We start from the raw sequence: 22,751 nt of genomic DNA on the forward strand, positions 1-22,751 counted from the left end.
AGTTCCTTCCTTCTTGGTCTTTAGTGTGTTTGGATAGATAAGCAAAGTTAGAATTCATTTTTGGTTTGGAGAATTCAGACCACCTCCTCTAAATTGTGCCGGCTAACCTATAGAAATTCAATTTTATGAACATGACCATATAATGCAGCCACCAAAACCTCTTTTTTTTTGGGATAATTCGATTCATATTGCAAAATAACTTTCCCAACATTAGTTTTTGTTACCATTCCCAGTGATAAAAACTTTCTTAGTTATTCTCTCATAATCCATTGCTTAGTGCTTCTTACCTCACCATTTTCATCCATTTGTTTTTATCTGTTTTATATATTCTAATTTTTTCTAATTGTTTGCAGGTACCTGGTTGTTGAATTGGAGAAGTTCTTTTTTATCCTTTTGTTTTATAATCTGAAAAAACCAAGGCAGAATGATATTGTGCCCTGTATTTCACCAGTTAAATGTGTGAAAAAACATTTGGTTTGGTGTATGAAAAATGATATTGTTGTAGATCAATTAAATTTAGAAGATGATGATGATGCATAACTCAATTCTGTGGAGAATGTGGACCTAGTTGAAGACAACGTTAGTCAAGCTTTGGACTTAAATGGTGAAGAAATGGAACCTCAATATGAAACAACTTTGACTCATTGATGTTAAAGTTTTAAATATATAATATGTTTTGTAGACTGAGTTATGAACTTGCATCATATGTTTCGAGTTTGTCAAGTAAGACAAGTACTTGTGGATTACTATTTGTATTTGTAATTTAGACTTTGAATTTATTAAAGTTGTTTGTTTATGAGAATTCTTATTTTGACTATAAATATGGATTATAAATTTGAGTATCTACATATTAGATAGTTTTTGTTACAGGTTTACACACATATATAAGCATGTATGTCCAGTTTAATCACGTACAATTTAATTACTGAACCACACTGATTGAACCACTAAACCAGTACCCTTACCAATTTGATGACTGGTCCGGTTTTAATAACATTGGTTTGGCCAAACCATAGTGAAATCGAGCCCTATTCTAATTTGTTAATCATTCTTTTCCCCATCCATTAAATTTCACCCTTTAGTTTTCCCCTTCCCATTATAATTCCAAATAGTAAACAGAGTTATATGCACATCACTAACAAGATTAAATATCGCAAATGTTTACTAACAAGATTAAATATCGCAAATGTTTACTTTGGTATTAAAAGTGATTTAGGCAAGCTTGCTTTGGGAAAGTATGGACTATAATTTGAAATACATAAAATTTAACCTCGACCTGATTCATTTTAGTACAAATTAAAAATGGGATAACCCATTTTGATAGGTCTACTCCAAGTTGTAATCAAATTGGTAGCAATTAATGTAGGATGTGAGCAGTGGTAGAAGTATCGCAATCTTTAGATAGATAATTTTGTACTTTTCACAATAACGAGAAGAAAAATAACAAAGGGATGAGATAAATGGCATATGTTATTTTCCTTGAAATAGCTATTTTTTATAGTATTTTTTTAGGAGTCAAATAAAAATATTGCCTAAGTGAGTTAGAGACCATATAAGTTATCATTTATATTTTTCTTTCAAAGGACAACAATCAAATATTAAGCATTATATTTTAGGAATTTGTTCATCTGCTAAACTTTGTTGATATATTTAAAAAAGTTTTATACTAACATTTACCTACAGTTTATTAATGATATATGACGCTAAACCATGTTACCTATAGTGTTATCACATGTTATTGGAGAAAATATGAAATGCTAAGAGCATATATTCTTCATGCCAAGGAGACATGTGATTGATGAATAAAATTTTGTAAATGATTTTTGTGACCCATTGACACACAAGAAAGTATGTGAACAAACTATTATATTGATATGTTAAAAGTTGTTGGGTTTATTCAAGTGTGAAGTCTCACATTGGATATACGTGGAAGAATGAAAGAGTTTATAAGAAGGAAATGCCCATAAAATTAATGCCCTAATGTTTTGGTTCAAGATGTGGTGTCTCACTTGTGACTTTTCACTCTTCCCGTACCCATATAACAATGGAACTCCCTGATAGTTGGAGGTTCCCCGGTCACAGTCTGGTTCAACAAAATTTATTTTAATAACTAATATGCTTGCCAAAATTCCATTTAAATGTACCAGTTAAACTCATTTAAATATGTTTAAACAAATACTCCTAATTTCTCTACTTCAACGGTGAACTCGAATCTATTATCCAAAATCTTATATCTCATTTAAATAAATTTTAAAAACTTATATTAATTTGTCAAAATATATATTGTTCTAATTAACCATTTGAAAACTCTCATAGTCCCACCTCATATTATTCCCTTTAAAGGCTCACATAAATAAATATTATAATGTCTAGTGCTTCAAAAATATTCATTTTTCCCATCCCCTTTTCTAAAAATATCATCATTAATACGATTTTCGATCTTAGCATTAATGAAAGAAGGTGACGAACCAAATTAATAAATATGATAAATCTTAATTAGAATATTAAATTAACATAAATTTAATTTAGAAGTGTTAATTACATTTGTTTGGTTCTAAACATAAATTTGGGGTGGGCATAAACAATTCATTTATATCAGAATGATAAAGGTTGGAACTCGGAGCAATTGACCTTATATTTGCATCTCTAATAGTTTATATTTAAATAACTCTACTTAAATTATACTTAGTACATTTACAATAACTTTCTCTTTTGGATTAACTATCTAACCTTAGTTACCTCATATACATCAATCTCATCAATAAAGTAAACCATTACTAGTCTTCAAAACGGAGAATAATCAACACCATGTTGTGAAAAGTTGTGAGTTTCTTACTCCAAAGCTTTACTGATTTTAAATTATTATGTTCTCATTTATCTATACTATATATAAAGTTAAAACATATTATAGTTACCTATATGACATATTTTTTCAATTACCTGTTTTGCCCTTATAATTAATAATTATTATAATATTTTTCCATACAATAAAAAATATAAAAGAAGGTTAGAGGAAGTTACACTCACTAAATATATTAAACTACCAATGCATTTTTTAATAATATCACAATTTATTTTTATATTTTTATCAAAAAATTATAATATCATATACGAAAAAAGTGATATAATTCTCTGAAATAAAATATGGATCTATAAGTTTCTATAAAAACATATCAGAGCCAGGTTTCGATCCTGGGACCTGTGGGTTATGGGCCCACCACGCTTCCGCTGCGCCACTCTGATACTTGTGTATTACTTTTCAATTATTACATATATCAAATCAACTTGAAAAGATAGCTATAAATGTTTGAAGAAAATATCGAAAAGTAAAAGGGAAAGAAAGGCTAAGATGGAGGGGTTGAGTTGGTTGCACAGATTAACACTGTGTTGGTTTAGAGAAGAAAAGTGAAGGAAAGAAAAATTGAGGAAAGAAAACTTGAATATAATGATTTTTTAGTTGTTTGGTATGATAGAAAATGAAGATAAAATAATATAATTATTATTAATAATTACATTTTCTCTGTACTATCAAAGAAATGATATCTCAAAGTATATGTCAAATCATGTCTTAAATCAATGAAAACATGTAATATGAATTAAAAAATTAAATATTTCTTATTTTTTCTGTTTTTATTTCATTTTCATTGGTTTGGAATATGATTTAAAAACATACTTTGAGACAATTGATTCTGATATAATTTTTTCTACACGTTTTCCTCTCAATAATGGAGAGAAAAGATAATACATAGGCGTCACCAATTTTTTCTTTCCTTCTTTCTTTTCAATGCAGCCAATGGAAAAAACTCTTTTCATTTCTCTTTCATTCCTCCTACTTTCTTTCCTCCCTTTTCATCCCAATCTAAATATTTTTGACAATGTAACTGATTATAATTGAAACAGATTTATATTTGGACGTGTCGCTGAAAATTTATTATAAGATAACTTTTTTAGATTTAAAAAAAAATCAATTCCATATAATAAATTACTAGAAAATAGATGTTATGTACACGAATTATTAATATTTGTTTAATGGATGTATCTACCCGAGTGATATGGAAAAGTAATGAATTTCAAAATATCCAAACAATCTTTTTCTTTTAAAATAACTTTCAAACTTATTTTCACTAAGTCATTTATATCTTATAAAAAACAAGTTTTTTTTATATTTTAATCAAATTTACCAAACATATCTCTCAATGATTTATTTGTCAAAACCTAGAAGAAGTGATTTTAGATTATATAAAAAAATTAAGTTACTTTTTACATGTAAATTAAAATTATTTATCTAGTTAAATGAAAATAATCAAATTTTAAATTTATATTATTATAGATTTTGTGTTTTATGTTTTGGATCCACTTTTTCAACTATAAGTTGGGGGAGCATATCTTGATATCCCACAAGTTGTGTCATTGTACGTACCATTTGTCAGTCATTGGTTGAAAAAATATATTTAAGTTAAAAAATTAATAATTATTTATTTTCTTGACCAATCATAGTTCATAACACATAAAATAACACAACTTGTGAAACATTAGATGTGTACCTCAAGGTGAGTAATATTATGAAGACAATAAAATATCTCATTGTATTAGGAGATAATTATCTATTACTAGTAAAAATATAACAAATGTAATATTTTATTTAGTTTTAAAAATACTTTTAAAAATAATTAAACAAAATACATGTTATAATTTTAATGATTAAAGAAAATAATTTATCTTTTTATACCAGGAATACTTTATTCTCTAATAATCAAATAATCTTACCAAAATTTTCCGTTCAAAGTGATTAGAAGTTGTTTTTGTTAGGAATTTATGGCTAGTTATCTTTACCATTTTCAGTAACCACTTGCCCAATTTGATCTTTTTTTGTGACGTGAACAAAAGCTTATGAACCATTAGTAAATAGTAAGGCACGATAAATTGGAGTTTTGTATTGTCTCTCAAATTATTTTTTACATAGAACTTGTACTTATCTAAAAATCAAACAAAATACAATTTTGGTTACACTGTCTTACCCCTTATTTTTCAGGGAATCAAACAGAGCCATTGTCACCCATGGATATTACAGGACTCATGCGTTTAAGAAATCAAGCTAGCAGAAGTGCAGAACCATTAATCAGCTAAGATTCATTAATGACTAGCCATAAATTCCAATAACAATCTGCATGGAACTGCCTTCAATGATCCAAAAGCATACATGCTTGACCCATGATGTTCTCAGTTTCTGTTTAAGAGAGGGCAAAGCATACATAAGATGTCTCACTAGTCTGGTATTTCTGCACTGGTAAAGTCTAATAATTGAAATCATAAGCTCTCTTCATACATAACTTCGCAACTATGAACGAGACTCCCAATCCTTCAACTTTTTGCTTCCTTTTGGTTTCGCTATAGGTGCATTCATTGCTGCCATTTTGTCATTATACTTCGCACGAAGTGGATCATTGTAAGTCCACCTGCATAACAATCAACATTAACAAGAGCATTAGATCACACTATCACTTATTTACGTATAAATCTGCTCCTCGCGGTACTAAAAGAGCCCGGTTTTTTCCTTTAAGGGGGAGGAGTACTTGGTTACATTGTAAGCAAAATTAATTCTATTATCAATGCATTAACAAGTCCTAAATTCATGGCAAGGGAGATGTATCAGACACAACACAAGAAAAGTATATGAAACCTTGAAGATCTCAAGAAACCCTTTGTAATAATAACAAAGGTTAGGGACAAGGATTATAATCTTATAGAACATCACATCCTATAATTTAGTGTATACATGAAGACTTAGGTCTATAAAAAATGAAATTAAATTACACATGGTGATGCAGCAGACACTACCTAATCATGCTAAAAAGCAATCATTCCAAAGATGATTGTCAACATGTATTGACATGACTCCCAGCCTATCAAACTAGAATGAGAGTGCACTATAAAACACTGGCGTGAAAAATAAATTGTGTAGACCAATTTTGTTTTTATTTTTATAAAATCAAAAGTGAGGCTGAATCAGTTTCAGAAGTTACATACATGTACACGACCTAAACATATCAGAGTTCTGTAGATAATGAAACTAACATTTCATATAGTACTAAAAGATCATAAACCTTCATCAAGATATTAATGTAGAATCATAAGTTCATAACATGCAAAATAACAATAAAAATCATTAAGTTCATAACTTATAACTGCCATTTAATACTCTCTCAACTTCAGAAAAAGCAAACAAGAAAATGATGAAACGGATGAACTGATAAGACTTATAAAAAACAAACATGCACTCATAAGCAATAACTGATAAGTAGGATATAGAAAGCAAGGTGAAGTCAAGAAAATAGGAAAAGTTGTTTACTATATCAGATTTATATTTCTACCAAATAAATGAAGAAAAAAATTAAGATCGAGAAGGATTACTCAAACGGAAAATGTCTTTTAACTATATTTCTTCCAACAAATTCTCTCTTTAATCTTAATCTCATATACAATCAAATTCCTTAATAAACAAAGTCAACCTTCATAATCTCACTCTTTACTAATATGCAACACAATTTCTAATAAAAGATCAGCGCAGAAGAATACTTGATAATTAACATTTTAGTTTTCACTTGAGCCTTTCAGTATATAACATGGATGTAAAAGTAATGTCCAAGACCATTCTAGAACAGGGTCGTGGCAGATTAATTTCAGAAGTAAATTTGGAAATTGTGAGCAGGGAAGCAATATCAAGTATCAACCAATGAGTGTACCAATGTTCTTGAAAGGTATTGAATATAAGGGAAGTGAACTTACGGGTTGTTCCAATCAGTAGTGTCCTCATTGACAAGATGGGTCCACTTAGTTCTTCCACTACGACCAAAGTGTTTGACTTGCATAACCTTAGGCAAAATTGTCTTGTCCATCCTATCTTCCCCAGTTGGGGCAGAGAAATCACGCGTAAAGATATTATCACTTCTGGCAGTGGCAGCATGGTCATCGGGATCATCCTGGAAGAAAGCACCCTTGTGATAATATTTCTGCATAAATCTCCATTTCTGTTTTGGTGGTGGAGCAGGTTTCGGATTCCTCCTCTCCCATTCTCTCCTTTCTTCCTCTGTCATGTTCCTGACCTTCTCAATCTCTTCTTTTTCCTTCAACATTGCCTCCCGTTCCTCCCTGTCCCTCTTGATCCTACCAATCTCTCTCACTTTCCAAGCCTCATACTCCTCGGCCTCATTGAGTTCATCATCAGTATCCACATCAGCTATGTTTGCCTCCAATTCCAGATTCTTCTGGATTTCAACATCCTTCCGGATCTCCTCAACAACAATCTGCCTCGTCTCAATTTTCCTTTCCTCCAATCTCCTTTTTGTTGCTTCCTCAAGTGCCAACTCTTCCGCTTCAAGACGCTCACGCTCAGCAATGGTATCTCTCTCCGATTTTGGAACAAACACAGGCTTCACCATCGCTACTCCGGTATATTCCTCCTCAGAGTCAGTCTCATACTCAGATTCCTCTTCCTCCTCTTCTTCCTCCTCCTCGTCCTCCTCTTCCTGAGGGAGCACCTCTTCCTGCTGTCTTTGAAGCGCCTTCTCTCTAAGCTTCAATCTCTTCTCAGTCAAAGCATCCACATCTTCTTCTTCTAAATCCAACCCTTCCTGCCTCCTAGCCTCCTCTTCCATCGTGGAAACAATCTCAGCCTGCCTAATGCGCCGATGATCCGCCCTAATTTCCTCGCGATTATCAATTCGACTCTCAAGCAAACGCCGAAGCCTACGATCATCACCTCTAACCATAGCCGCATTTTCCTCACGACGAGGAAATGCTTGCTCCAAGGCAGCTTCCTTGGTAGGTCTAATATCGGCGGCGACATCTTCATTCTCCTCATCAGCCCATTCAGGAACTTTGCCAGGCCAATACCGCTGAACTTTTGTTTGTCCAATTTTACCCCTGAGCTTATCCCTTATAGCTATTACCGTATCACTAACCCCTGCCGTCACCGACATTGTTCCTCCACTATTCAACAGAAGAAACTAATTTTGCTTCCCTTACTTCAAACCCTAATTTACAAAACATAGGCAGATACATAAAAATAAGTTTAACAGATTATAAAATTGATAAACGATTTCAGGTTGCAATGAAAATTAAAACAAAAGATCGAACAGCTTGGAAAAAAGATGGAAATTTGAGGAGAGACGTTGAGAGAGAAAACCCTAAGCTGAAACTTTTGAATGCATTGTTTGAGAAAAAGGTTTGAAATAATTGATTAAAAACAGTAAAAGTTGAAGGCATAGAAAAAAATAGGTTAGAGGGACTTACAATTAGAGAGGGCAGAGAACGCGACAGCTAAAGAAATCTTCGTTTTTGGTTCTCACCTTCTCTATTTGCGTCTTATTCCCTCTGTGCTTCGTTTGGTGATAGTGTGAAGCTTTTTTACTTTACGTTTTTTTTGGTGATATTATTATATGAAGCGTATTAATTAATAAGTAAGGATGAAAAGTTTAATTTAAAATGTTTAACTAATTATTTAATTTTAATGCATTTATAGGCCCAACTCACATATTCACTTGTAGACTTTCTAGGACTATAACTTGAACATCAATTATATTAAAAAGGATAAGTATCTCCTCGTATGAGAAAATAATTTCTCTCCTTATATCAGTTAGACAATGATACATGATTAATTTTTACTCATTTTTAAAATAAATAAGAAAACAAAAAGTAAAATATCATAAGTATCTATTAATGAGTGGGTGTTGAGAGATAATTTCTCTCCTCACACCAGGACATATTTTATTCCTTATATTAAAACTATATTTGAGAGTCTTATTTTGGAGGAAGAGAAAAATGATGATTTTGAAAAGTATATGCCTTTTTTAGAGTTAGTAAAAAAGAGAAAATGTTTTGGAGATTTTGAAGATACTCTTTACATAGTTATTTTCATAATTTACCCAATTTGTGGTATTTCTGAATATAATCATATTAAAGTACCTAAACATCCTTACTAAAAATTTATACTACTTATCATTATTAATCTAATTGCAAAACAATTTTTTTTGCATTTTAATCATCCATTTTCTTCTCATCTTATCTAAATTTCACGCTCCCAAATGAAAAAGATATATAATTTGATTTGTCTTCATTTCTCATTCTCCTTTTCCCTTTCCTTGCCCATTGATATATGTCATTTTCTTTCTCTAATAACTCTAAAACATAACTTTAAGATGATCATTAATGCATAATAAAAAAAATAATACATTTGCATCTAATATGAACATGACTCCATTATCCCATTGCTCTCTACACAAAATTGATTAATCTTTTCAACCTAGAGTTTCATTTTGGAATTTTCCTTGAGATGGTCTAACTAATTATTATATGTCACTTTATTTGTTCACAATTGGTAATGTGGACACAATGTTGAAATTATCACTAATTCACAAAGCCCAAGTAAAAACCCAGACTACTCAAATAAAAGCTCGAATGATCTTGATGGTTCTAATGCCTTTAACTGAAAGCTTTCCCGATATAACGAGTTTTCATAATTCTGTTTTTTCTATTATCAGTTTAGTTTCCTTTTTTAGTAGTTTTCTGTTTTTTCTGTTTTTCAGTTGGATAAGCTTGAATCTATTTTGATTCATTAGGATTAGGATAAATAGAATTCAGGTTGTTCATTCTAAATTCAATTCATTAAAGAATCAATAAAGAACTTCATTCATTTTTCATTCAAAGCTTTGTAAGTTTCGCTTTGCCTTGCTCTATGCAAAATCATTGATTGCTGCAAGGCTTGTTCTTCATCTTTTGTCAACCATGGAAGTACAATCTTCACATGGTATCAAAGCACACTTAAGAGGGTGACTCTGCTGCGCATCTATTGTATCCTCACTTCCTTTTATTTTTTTCTTTAAGCATTCAATTCTTCTTTTCTTCTTGCTATTCTTGTGTTTCATTTTCTTTTTCCACGGATCTTTATTTTCTTGTTCTCTTGATGGCCAATCAACTCGCTAACCCAATTCTAGATCCTTCAAGTCCCTATTACCTACACCATAATGAGAATTCGGGGTCTACTCTAGTTTCTACCCTGTTGAATGGTGAAAATTATCATTCATGGTCAAGAGCAATGGCCATGGCCCTGGAAACTAAAAACAAACTAGAATTCATCGATGGATCTTTGACCAAACCCCTAAACATGATCTGATGTATGCAACACGGAAGAGATGCAACAACTTAGTGTGTCATGGATTAGTCACTCAATAGAACCATCCATTGTGCAAAGTTTGCCATGGATGGAAAGTGCACAAGAAATATAGGAAGATTTGAAGGAAATGTATCACCAAGGAGATATGTTTAGAGTTTTAGAATTAATTGGCCAAATTCATTCAATCGAGAAAGGTAATGCCTCGGTTGACAAATTCTACACTCAGATGAAAGGATTGTGGCAACAATTGGACAATTACAAACCAATTCCACCTTGCTAATGTGAAATCAAGTGTCATTGTACATTGATACCAACCATAAGAAAGTATAGGGAAAACAACTATGTAATCTATTTTCTTAGAGGATTGAATGATCAATTCTCCTCTGTTAGATCACAGATTATGCTTATGGACCCTTTCCCCCCCAATCAGCAAGGTATTTTCGATATTGGTTTAGCAAGAAAGACAAATGTTCTTTGAAGAACCAAGTTTCTCAACCAATTTAGCAAGCAATTCCCATGACAATAGGTCAAGAGGCAGATGCAAAGGGATTGGAGGAACAACAAGTGCAAGATCAAACACTCAAGATAGATCTAGTTCCTTTACAAGGGTAGAGGACATAATATTTACACCTATTGTTAGAAAACTGGACATGCAATTGATACATGTTATAAAAAGCATAGGTTTCCCCTAGGATATTTCACAAATTCTACCAATATCAATTGTTACTCAGGCACAGAACCACAAACTGAGGGACCAGAAGAATCTGGGTATGTTGGGTCCAAAGAAGACAAGTCAGATTCATCCTGTTTGTTTACACCTGCCCAACACAATGCACTGAAGAATACGATCCAAGAGTCTATGAACCAAGCTCCTCACAACACTAACCAAGTTAGCTCCATATCTACCTCAATGCACTCTCTTGAACCAACCCAGTCGGGTACATCTCTGACCTCCCTTTTATGCAAAACCAAGTCAAGTTCTTGGGTATTTGATACAGGAGCAACAAACCATGTATGTCACTCCCTTTCTCTTTATCATAACTACAAGAGAATTAAACCTCTATTGATTGCATTGCCAAATGGCAATCAAGTCACTGCTTGCCATTTAGGAACTGTTATGTTCTCTGATAACTTTTTCCTTACTGGTGTCCTATATGTACCTGTTTCTCACTTCAACCTCATATCTGTTTCAAAAATCAGGTCCTCCTTGGCCTGCACCTTGATTTTCTCAACCAACCATTGTCAAATTCAGGACCTACACTCCTTGAAGATGATTGGTACAACTGAGCTAAGGAAATGATTATATGTGCTAAATCAATCCAACAAGAAATACAATGAGCCACGTCACATAAATGCATTTACTAGCTATAATGATTGTAACATGTGTCATTCTAGATTAGGCCACTTATCTCACAAGAAAAATGACTGCTATGCAATCTGTTTTCCCTTTCATTAGATGCAATAAAACTTTAGATCCTTGTGACATTTGTTACTTAGCTAAACACAAAAGGTTACCCTACACTCCTAGCACTACTAAGTCTGAATCTGCTTTTGACTTAATACACATATACATATGGGGACCCCTATCCACCCCATCCACTTTTGGCCACAAGCATTTTTTGACAATAGTAGATGACAAGACCAGGTTCACCTAGATCTATTTCATGAAATTAAAAGCAGAAGCCACTCCCCTTGTTAAGGCTTTTGTCACATATGCTCATAATCAATTCGATAAGAATATTAAAACCATTAGATCGGATGATGGGGGAGAATTTACTATGAAGGATTTCTATATGGAAAAGGGAATACAACACCAAACCTCGTGTGTTGAAACACCACAGCAAAATGACATAGTTGAAAGAAAACACCAACATATTCTAGATGTGGTTGGAGCTCTAATTTTTCAATCTAACTTGCCTATATGTTTTTGGAACTATGCCATAACACATGTTGTTCATCTAATCAGTAGGCAACCTATTATTTTCTTATCTAATAAATCTCCATTTGAAGAATTACATAACACCTTGCCCAACCTCAAGCACTTGAGAGTCTTTAGGTGTCTTTGTTATGCTTCTACACTAGTCTCTCAAAGAAGAAAACTGGATGTTTGATCAAGAAAATGCATATTTCAAGGTTACCCCCATGAAGTTAAAGATGTCTTACTTGATATCAAAACAAATGAGATCTTTATCTCTAGAGACCTTGCCTTTTTTTTAAAACATATTTTCCCTTTTTCCAGTACCTCATCCACCAATATTGAAATCAATCCTAACTCCCAACCTATACTCCCTATTATCCAGCAAGATGTATTTACTTATCCTATACCTAAAACCACCCTGCCACCTCCTAACATCACTGAAACTTCTAATCAATCCAACAACACACCAGAAGCCTCAACCAGACACTCTCAGAGAATTAGAAATCCACCCACCTATCTAAGAGATTATCATTGGAACATTCTTCACAATTCCAAACTTCCTGAACCACATGTCCAACATCCCATTAGCAAAAACCTTAGCTATAACAACCTCTCCAACAAACATAAACATTTTTCTCTGACCATATCTGTCAATCAAACACCTAAGGATTATTTAGAGGTAATTCAATCAAAACAATGGCAAGAGGCTATCCATACTGAACTAATAGCCTTAGCTAACAACAATACCTAGATCCTAGCTAAACTCCCACAAGATAAGAGAGCCATAGGTTGTAAATGAATTTTCAAAATTAAACACCATGTTGATGGTTCCATAGAAAGATACAAGGCAAGATTATTTGAAAATGGATTCACTCAAACAGAGGGTGTAGACTATATGGAAACTTTTAGCCTAGTGGTAAAAATGACCACCATAAGGGTTCTTCTTTGTCTTGCTACCCTTTTTAATTGGCATTTGCAGCAGCTAGACATAAACACAACCTTCCTCCATGGAGATCTCAAAGAAGTGGTCTACATAAAGACCCCACCTGGACTCAAATGTTTTGATCCAACAATGGTGTGCAAACTGCAGAAGATCATATATGGGCTTAAACAAGCCAACATACAATGGCATGATAAACTCACTACTACTTGATTCAACTTGGTTATACTAAATCCTTTTCTGATTAATCTCTCTTTATTCATAACACTAACTCTGGTTTTACAGATGTTTTAGTATATGTAGATGATTTGATTTTGATATGAAACAACTTAGACCAAATCATCCACATCAAAATTGTTCTTCACAATAAATTCAGTATTAAAGACCTTGTTGACTTAGATTATTTTTTGGGAATGGAAGTTGCTAGATCCAGACAAGGCATAACATTATACCAAAGGAAGTACACCCTTGAGCTTCTACAAGAAACATGATACCTAGGAGCTAAAGCTACTTCAACACCTATGGCTTACAACACCACCATTCACTCTCAATCAGGCTCTCCTCTCCAAGATATCACTCCTTATAGAAGACTCATAGCCAAATTACTTTATCTTACTCACACTCGACCTGAAATTTCTTTTGTAGTGGGATGTCTTAGCCAATTCCTTACCTCTCCTACTGATAAACACCACAAAGCAGCAACACATATTCTCAGATACTTGAAGTCTTCCTGCGGTGAAGGCATCTTTTTTCCTAGCAACAATACAACAATCATCCAAGGCTACTCAGATTCAGATTGGGCAATGTGCTTGAACACAAGAAAATATGTCACTAGATGGTGCTTCTTCATTGGATCTTCCCTCATATCTTGGAAGAGTAAAAAGCAAAACACCGTATCAATATCATCTTCAGAAGCCGAATACATGGCCCTTGTCATGGCTGCTTGTGAAGCACAATGGTTACTCTTCCTCTTCAGAGATCTTGACATTTCACAACACAAACCAGTTAGCATCTTATGTGACAACAATTCAGCTTTACACATTGCAGCAAATTCAGTTTTTCACGAAAGAACCAAACACATTGACATAGATTGTCATGTGGTTCGTGAAAGATTACAAAATAATACAATACATCTTCTACCTATTCACACTTCTCTTCAACTTGTAGACATTTTCACCAAATCGCTATCTCCTTCACCATTTCGAAGCATCATATCCAAACTTCGCATAATTGACTTTCATATGCCAAGTTTGCGAGGGTGTGTTGAAATTATCACTAATTCACAAAGCCCAAATAAAAGCCCAGACTACTCAGATCAAAACCCGAATGATCTTGATGGATCCAATGCCTTTAATTGAAAGCTTTCCCAATATAACAAGTTTTCATAATTCTGTTTTTTCTGTTATCAGTTTAATTTCCTTTTTTTGTAGTTTTCTGTTTTTTCTATTTTTCAGTTGGATAAGCTTGAATCTGTTTTGACTCATTAGAATTAGGATAAATAGGATTCAAGTTGCTCATTCTAAATTTAATTCATTAAAGAATCAATAAAGAACTTCATTCATTTTTCATTCAAAGCTTTGTAAGCTTATCTTTTCCTTGCTCTATGCAAAATCATTGATTGCCGCAAGGCTTGTTCTTCTCTTTTGTCAGTCATAGAAGTGCAATCTTCACACATAATATTGTTATTTTACTTGATTTGTATTGTTGAGTGTTGATAAAGTATGAAACTTAGATTCTAAGTTTGTACATGTATTTGGTAAGTATTTTATATTATAGAGTTTAAGTCATTTTATTTATGATTTGTAATTAAGATTTGAAGAATATAAAGGTTGATGGAAATGTACCATGAGTAAAGTAGTGTATAGATTTATATTTAAGATTTAATTGTATTTTCTCATTTTAATTTTTCTTTCCTTAATTTTTATTTTCTTGACTTTTATTTAGTAAACCAGACATAGTGTAAATCTCAGAATTCCTTAACTTAGGTTCAATTTTCAAAATGTTGGATCTTTTATTTAGGCCTCAAGAAGGACCTTCAACTGAACCAAGATCCTCTGTCCCCAAATATTCCCGTCCCCATGTTCCAAACCAATCAAATTCTACCAATTAACATAAAAAAATTATGTTTTGTTTTTATGTTTTTTCTTTTTAAGTATGTGGCAATTTTCAATTGGATGGGGACACAATGTGACACAGAAAATGGGACAGATGATACCCATCCCCTTCAACTCACCCTCAATGATGAATATATCTCTAAATATGGTGCCTAACCCAATGGTAGGTTTAGACTATGCATTCAATCATTCATTTCCCATGTCTGTCACATTATTGTTCATCTCATATTAACTTATTCAGGAAGGATTAATTGATTATAGATATGACATTTCTTTTTAAAGAGAGGGAATCCACTTATTTAAATTTACTATCCATTCTAGTTATCAATTTTATAGACATCTAATAGTCTAGATTACTCACTAATTTAAATCATTGGATTTCCTTAGAATTGATGGCTCAAATGTGGAGATTCTTGGAATAAATGGATCCTCACTCTTTTTTAAAATAGTCCCTAAACTAGTTTTTGATGGTTTTGTCCTTTATTTTATACTAACTTTGTAACTTATTTTCAGCTAGTCTTTTTTTGATATCCCATGTTTTACACTAATTACAAAATTCACATAAAATCATGAATCCCATAAAGGAAGACTAATTATAAAATTAGCATAAAATCAATGATTCGTGCCATAAATGAACTTCTGAGACTATTTTTGAAAGAGATTTATTTTATAAGGACACAATTTTCTATATTGAAATTGGAAGATTAGATATTTATCCTTTTCAAGGTTGATTATTGATTCAGGCATGACCCTCACTCAATCCTTAAGAATTATGAAAATAAGCAAGAATTGTAAATCTGAAGAGGTGCATAATATTTAAAAAGTGACCCGTTCAGAAAAACTATAATTCATTCATGCAAGTTTGCAAGATTTGAGTACTTAAGAATGAAGGATGGGTATTGCTGATAAAAATAAAAGAATGAAGGATGGGTGACTGAAAATATGAAATTATCTATTCCCATTGACATTCGCTGCAAATGAATGTGAATAAATTTTCACAATCCTTTTTGGGTTTGTTTTCAAACTTCACTTTATAGCCGTGAATGAATTTAAGCACAAAACAATGCACAGACAATTGCATATTAAAACCCCACCTTTCCAATGTTTAGTTTTCTTTTGATATTACAAAGGTGAACATAAACACAAACTTAAGCTATTACAAGACCAGAGTGAACACAACCTCAACCAAAGCTTTTTTCAAACCCATTTGGTCTCATTTCACAGAAACCTATAGATTAACTTCCTCTTACCCTTCATACTGCCACTAGAATAGAGAACCCACTAAAACCTACAATTCTCCTACCACAAAATGACATTCTAAAAACCCAAAAAAAAGGGAAATAGAACAATCAAACCGGTCCACAAATCGGTTTTTCTTTTCCCACAAACTAAATACCATTCCTTGATCTTCTCAGTACCTGTAGTGAGCAGGCTTGTATGGACCCTCATGAGGTGAAGTGCAGCCACCTTCTCATCAAGGTGCTTGGGCAAAACATAAACCTTCTTCTCATATTTGGCAGTATCCTTCTCTTTCCACAACTCAAGCTGAGCAATGACATGGTTGGTGAAAGAGCATGACATCACAAAACTGGGGTGTCCTGTTGCACAACCCAAGTTCATTAAACGACCCTCAGTCAAGACAATCCGTTGGATCATTCTTCAGAAACCCCAACAAGCCTTTCCTTCATTTTTCTATACCTCTTTGCATCACTCTTCAACCCTTCCTTTATGATACTCAATACTATCTGAAACTCTGCATTATCCGTTCAATTCGGATCCGGAACCTCACCCGTTTAAGTCATCAACAATGAGGTCGGGGCCACCGCCGGGATCCCAATCGAGTGTGCGCTCCGTGCACCACCAGTATTCTTGTAGGGTTTCCCCCTTCCATGCGAATACGGCAGCGCTGTCGCTGGCGATGGCGGCGGCAGCATGGTCCTGGGTGGAGAAGATGTTGCAGGAGCACCAAAGGACCTCAGCGCCGAGCTGGTTAGGCTTTGTTTGGGAGTTAGGAGGGAAAGGAAAGGAGAGGGATGAGAGGGTAAAGAGGGGGGATGGAAGGAAGGAGAAGGGAGGGCAAATCCAACTAAACCCCTCCCTTGTTTGGGAGTGTGGAATTTAGATAGGAGGGGATGGAGGGTTAATATATTACAAAAATAATATTTTATCCCTCTTCCTCCTTTAAAAAATCAATAGTATGTTATGTATTATATATTATAGAATAATATTAGTAAGGTTAGTTAGGTAATTTGACTTATTTTCCTCCCAAAACACCCCAATTTGGGGAACTAGGTATTTTGGCATTTGGAGGGTTTGAGGGGGTTTGAAAAATCCTTCAAAACTCTCCTCTCTCCTCCACTAAACTCTCAAACAAGGGAATCCCTCTCCTAAACCTTCCTCTTCCTTCCCTCTCCCTTCAAAATGGTACTCCCAAACACACCCTTAGGGTTTCGATGAGGATAGCATTGAAAAAAACTTATATGAAGACTCATACAATACATCTGGAAAGACAAGTGAATTTTATTTTATTCTGTGGTATTAGTTATGATTAAATTTTAATTGGAATTAGATTTTTAATATGTTGGCAAAGTTTTATTGGTTGTACATACATATGTCTTCGTACAAGTCTTTCTCAATGAAGTTTGGAGGGTTATATGGTGGAGATTACATGTTTTGTCCCAAAATTCCAAAAAAGACTACCACCTCATGTGTTTAATTATTAATTTTTTAATTTAATTATATTTTTTCAACTAATCATAATTAATAGTACACAAAATGACATACCATATGGGGTAATATATGCGCTCTCCATTCGGAGGGGCCAATGATTCGAGCTCCATTGAAGGGCTGAGATGGACCGAATTCGGCCCGACAGGCCATAAGGCCTTGCATTTTGACTTCAACCAACTCCAATTCGACTAGGTCGAATTCGGCTTGAGAAAGGTCCTTGACCTTGTACTGACGGGCGCTTGTCGTTTCTCAACTAGCAAAGCCATGATAACAAAGGAGTTAGTGTATAAGTAGGGAGATAGGAGTTGCTAAAAAAGTTAATGTTCTTATGTTCAATTTAATGTTTGGCACAATTAGCTAAAAATGTATTAACAATTGAAGAAGTTGGGCAGATATGTGTGTTTGTTTGATGGGGTTTCAATTTATAAGAATTGCTGATTTTCCAGCTGAAAGTTTTTCATGTATGGTTATCAAACATGGTTGAATAATTATCTAAACTTTTTATGTAAATAATAGCATTCATTCCATCAAATACTTCTTGGTGATTACAAACTGAAAGTTGATAAAGTATCTCATTAAAATAAAACTATTCAATTTAAGATGTATAATAATTTAAAAGACATAATTTTTGTATTACCAAGAGTATTTTTTACCATTTTGAGTAATAAATTAATCATTTTCGTGGTATGTGATTGTCCCTCCCAATAAATGTTGCTCATATAAATCGATCACTTGACATTTTAGTCATTTTGACGATATAGAAAGCTTTACACAACTATATCAACATATTATTGATAAAAAAACATAATTATGAGACTGTAATGATTAGATTCTATTTTTAGAATAATTTTTAAAATAAAGGGAAAAAGTGAATGTCTCCATCCCGATTTTTTCACAACATAAAATTTAAAAGAAACAAAATATGTAGGATTTAAAAGAAACAATATAGTGTTATTTACTCTGAAACAACATAAAATTTAAGCGAGGATGTCATTTTTAGGTTTCACAATAGTATGGAAAATGTAGGTAACTATGTTGTTTTTTGGCCTCTCCAACGGACCAATTTTTGCATATTTGTAGTTTTTGATGAATCTTGTTCTAATTGTATATTTTGATTTTTTTGAAATATAAATATGAGGAAAGTTAGATCATCCATTTAAGGATATATGGTAGAATTGTACATTGAAGTAAATTATGGTTTGAATTGCTTATATTATTGAGAAATGTAAATAATTATAACATAGTTTGTTTTTCATTTGGTAAATATTGTAGTTTATGAGTCATGCTCGTTAATTTTTTTCATTTGGTAAATATTGTAGTTTTTTTTTTTTTAAAGAATTGTTCTAATATTTGTAAATTGTAATGGATTAATATTATTTTTTATTTTGAGAATATTTTTCCGTATTTTTGATAAATGACAAATCTAATTCGAATAATTATTAGAATCGTCCCTTCCAACAAATCTTATTATTAAGAGTTGAACTTCTATTTTATATTCTATAAAAGGTCTAATTTTGCTAAACCACTGCACCAACTAATATTATAAAGTTCTAAACCTACTCATGATTGGACTGGAATGAGGTGAACTTGACATTTAGACAAAAAATGTTAATTTTAACATTGTGCATTTCTAATTAGCTTACCATAAAATGTGAATACATTGGATAATGGTACTCCCATGAAAACTCAGATTGCTCGAGCCTCTCTTAAAAATTTATAAATCATCCTTGTTGGTTTACTTTCAAAAACAGAAGAAAAGAAAAAGAAGAAACAGAGCACGAAGATGAGTTGCAGAGAAGAAATAGAAAGGGAAATCGGTTTATGAAGATGAGAAGAGGATGTATATAGAAGAAAGGAGATGAGAGGTGAGTGAATTTGAGTAATCTTTATTGCATTAAGCATTACATCAATTACAAACAGAACTTCCTTTTATAGCAACAACCAACTAACTAAACTTACTATATTCAGAAAGTTCCTACTAACTAGATTAACTAACTAAACTGAATTACAACAAGCTTTAACAACACTCCTACTTAATTCAGTCAAGCATTCAATCTTACAATATTTTTCAAACCTCTCCTTCTTCAATGGTTTGGTGAAGAGATCTGCAAGTTGCATTTCACTTCTGCAGAACACCAACTTTAGCTTGCCCTTTCTTACTTATCTCTTAGGAAGTGAAATCTTGTCTCAATGTGTTTGCTACGACCATGAGCCACTGGATTCTTAGCAAGATGTATGGCTGATTTGTTGTCAACCATTAAAACCGTGTCATTACCTTCTTCTTTTAGCTTTAGTTCTAGCAACAATGTGTCTAACCATAGGCTTTGACAAGTTGCCATACATGCTGCTATATACTCTGCTTCACACGAGGAGAGGGCAACCACATCTTGTTTCTTTGAGCACCATGAAATTGGTGAATTTCCAAGCATAAACAGATACCCTGTTGTGCTTTTCCTGTCAAGCTTGTCTCCACACCAATCTGCATCACTAAAGCCAATTACATCATAGCTTAGATTGCTGAAGTGATTTGGTAGTAGTAGACCAAAATCTATAGTGCCTTTGATGTATCTAAGTAGTCTTTTGGCTGCTAGGAGATGCCCTCTAGTTGGTGCCTCCATAGATATGTTAATCAAGCCTACAACATACACAATGTTAGGCCTTGTGTTGCAGATATACCTTAGACACCCAACCATTTGCCTATACATGGTTTTATCAACAGCCGAGTCATCTTGATGCACCAGTTTTCCCGCTTCAACAGGTGTTGACACAGAGTTGCAATGAGACATGTTGAATCTCTTCAAAACATTAGCAATGTACTTCTTTTGATGTATGATTATGCCTTCCTTGATTCTAGTTAATTCTATCCCTAGGAAGTAGGATAGATTTCCTAGATCACTCATATCAAACTCACTCTTCATAGCTTGCTTGTTTGATCTCACTCACATCACTGTCAACATATAGGCACACAATTACCATTTGATTTATCTCTGCACCTCTTAAGTAGACATCATACTCAGTTGTGCATTTGGTGAAGCCAAGCTTCAATAGGAAGCCATCAATCCTCTTATTCCAGGCTGTTGGTGCTTGCTTAAGACCATACAAGGCCTTATGCAATTTGTACACCAATCCTTCACTTCCTACTATTTCAAAACCAGGGGGTTGAGCAACATACACCTCTTCTTCTAATGGCCCATTCAGAAATGCTGACTTTACATCCATCTGTTGTATGCACCACCCTTTATAGCTTGCTAATGACACCACCAACCTTATGGTTTCCATTCTTGCAACAGAAGCAAAAACTTCATCATAGTCCAGGCCTTGTCTTTGAAGGAACCCATTTGCAACAAGTCTAGCCTTGTATTTGGTGACCTCTCCCTTTGGATTTATTTTTACCTTATAAATCCACCTTACACCAATGGCCTTCTTTCCTTTTGGTAGCTGAGTAAGCTCCCAAGTTCTATTTTTCTCAATGGAAGTGAGTTCTTCTTGCATAGCCTCAAGACAATGACTCTGCCTGAATGCTTCTTCCGTGTTTACTGGTTCCATTTCAGCCAACAGTGCCATGTGAACTAGCTCTCCTTCAGTGGTGATTTCTGAGTCTGGAAAGACTTCATAGTCACCTAGTCTTGATGGTGGTTGTCTAGCTCTTTGTGGTCTTGTTTGGTTTTGAGTTTCTTCAGCAACAACTAGTTGATCATTATGCATTTGTTCCATATCTGCTTGGCCTTCATCAAGCTGCACTATTGTATGTCTTGTTGGATCATTGCTTGTTTCATTCCAATTCCAGCTCTGTGTCTCTTCAATTTTTACATCTCTGCTCATCATTATTCTATGATTTAGTGGATCATAGACCCTGTATGCACCTGTAGTGTGATAGCCAATCAATACAAGTTTCTTGCTTTTATCATCAAGCTTCTTTCTTTGAGCTTCAGGTACATGAGTGTAGCAGATTGAACCAAATATTCTGAAGTGATCAACCATTGGCTTCAAGCCTGACCAAGCCTCTTCAGGTGTAGTGTCCTTTAGCCTCTTTGTAGGGCATCTGTTCATGATGTACACTGCTGTAGAGACAAGTTCACCCCATAATCTTTTTGGCATAGACTTTGTTCTAAGCATGCTTCTAGTCATGTTAAGAATGGTTTTGTTCTTCCTCTCTACAGTACCATTATGCTGTGGGGTATAAGGAGCAATCAATTCATGAATCAATCCTTCTTTGGCACATAATTCTCTCATCTCATTTGACAAGTACTCTCCTCCTCCATCAGTTCTTAAGGTCATTAATTTCTGTCCACTCTGCCTTTCTACTTGAGCCTTAAACTTCACAAAGATTGAGAATACCTCACACTTCCTTTTGATCAGATAAACCCAGGTCTTCCTTATGAAGTCATCAGTGAAGGTTATGAAGTATTTGTTGTTTCCTAATGAGTGTTCTTCAAAGGGGCCACATACATCCGAGTAGATCAACTCAAGTGACTTTGTTGATCTAGTTGGTATGTGAGCCACAAAACTGCTCCTACTTTGGTTGCTTGCCAAGCAGTCATCACACAGTGTGTTTGGACTACTGATTGATGGTAATCCATTGACAATTCCTTTCCTGCTCAACAAATCAAGGCTCTTGAAATTCAGATGGCCATACCTCTGATGCCAAGTCCAATTATCATGAGTTGTCCTAGATAATAGGCACTTGTGATTATTGACATGAATCCCAATCTTAAAGGTTCTGTTTTTGGACAGTGGAACCCTTAAGATGAGATTCTTGTCATGATCAAATATATTTAGCATCTTGTCTGCCATGGTCATTTCATATCCTTTCTCAAGTAGTTGGCCAAGGCTAAGTAGGTTACTCTTCATCTTGGGCACATATAGGACATTTTTTAT

The 22,751-nt window shown here is 33.7% G+C and overlaps 2 protein-coding genes and 1 non-coding gene across 4 annotated transcripts; all 3 read right to left on the reverse strand.

The window, feature by feature from the left end:
* TRNAM-CAU lies at window positions 3,172–3,243 on the reverse strand. Its single transcript has one exon. It is a non-coding gene; the product is annotated as a tRNA-Met (tRNA).
* On the reverse strand, window positions 5,073–8,413 carry LOC109362803 (microfibrillar-associated protein 1-like). 2 transcript variants are annotated; one of them, XM_019608824.1, is made up of 3 exons: window positions 8,318–8,413; window positions 6,787–8,033; window positions 5,073–5,456 (listed from the first exon to the last, which is right to left on the reverse strand). In XM_019608824.1, the coding sequence occupies exons 2-3, from the start codon at window positions 7,977–7,979 to the stop codon at window positions 5,339–5,341; spliced, it is 1,311 nt and encodes a 436-aa protein (XP_019464369.1). In that variant the 5' UTR covers window positions 7,980–8,033; window positions 8,318–8,413; the 3' UTR covers window positions 5,073–5,338. The 2 variants fall into 2 exon arrangements, with proteins under 2 accessions (XP_019464369.1, XP_019464370.1); XM_019608825.1 differs by having other exon boundaries at window positions 8,293–8,394.
* Window positions 15,052–18,035, reverse strand: LOC109361881 (adenosylhomocysteinase-like). The gene is made up of 4 exons (XM_019607409.1): window positions 17,928–18,035; window positions 16,933–17,129; window positions 16,562–16,800; window positions 15,052–15,128 (listed from the first exon to the last, which is right to left on the reverse strand). Exons 1-4 carry the CDS (start codon window positions 18,033–18,035, stop codon window positions 15,052–15,054), a joined length of 621 nt encoding a protein of 206 aa, XP_019462954.1.

The sequence above is a fragment of the Lupinus angustifolius genome, chromosome LG12 (assembly GCF_001865875.1).
Source record: "Lupinus angustifolius cultivar Tanjil chromosome LG12, LupAngTanjil_v1.0, whole genome shotgun sequence".
Classification (NCBI taxonomy): Eukaryota; Viridiplantae; Streptophyta; class Magnoliopsida; order Fabales; family Fabaceae; genus Lupinus; species Lupinus angustifolius.

Coding starts and splice junctions, on each gene's coding strand:
- LOC109362803 (XM_019608824.1), bottom strand. CDS start 7,979: ATGTCGGTGACGGCAGGGGTTAGTGATACGGTAATAGCTATAAGGGAT. Junction 5,457..6,786: donor ACTACTGATTGGAACAACCC/GTAAGTTCACTT, acceptor ATTGTTATGCAG/GTGGACTTACAATGATCCAC.
- LOC109361881 (XM_019607409.1), bottom strand. CDS start 18,035: ATGCAAGGCCTTATGGCCTGTCGGGCCGAATTCGGTCCATCTCAGCCC. Junction 17,130..17,927: donor CGCATATATTACCCCATATG/GTATGTCATTTT, acceptor AAGCCTAACCAG/CTCGGCGCTGAGGTCCTTTG. Junction 16,801..16,932: donor ATTGTTGATGACTTAAACGG/GTGAGGTTCCGG, acceptor GGGTTTCTGAAG/AATGATCCAACGGATTGTCT.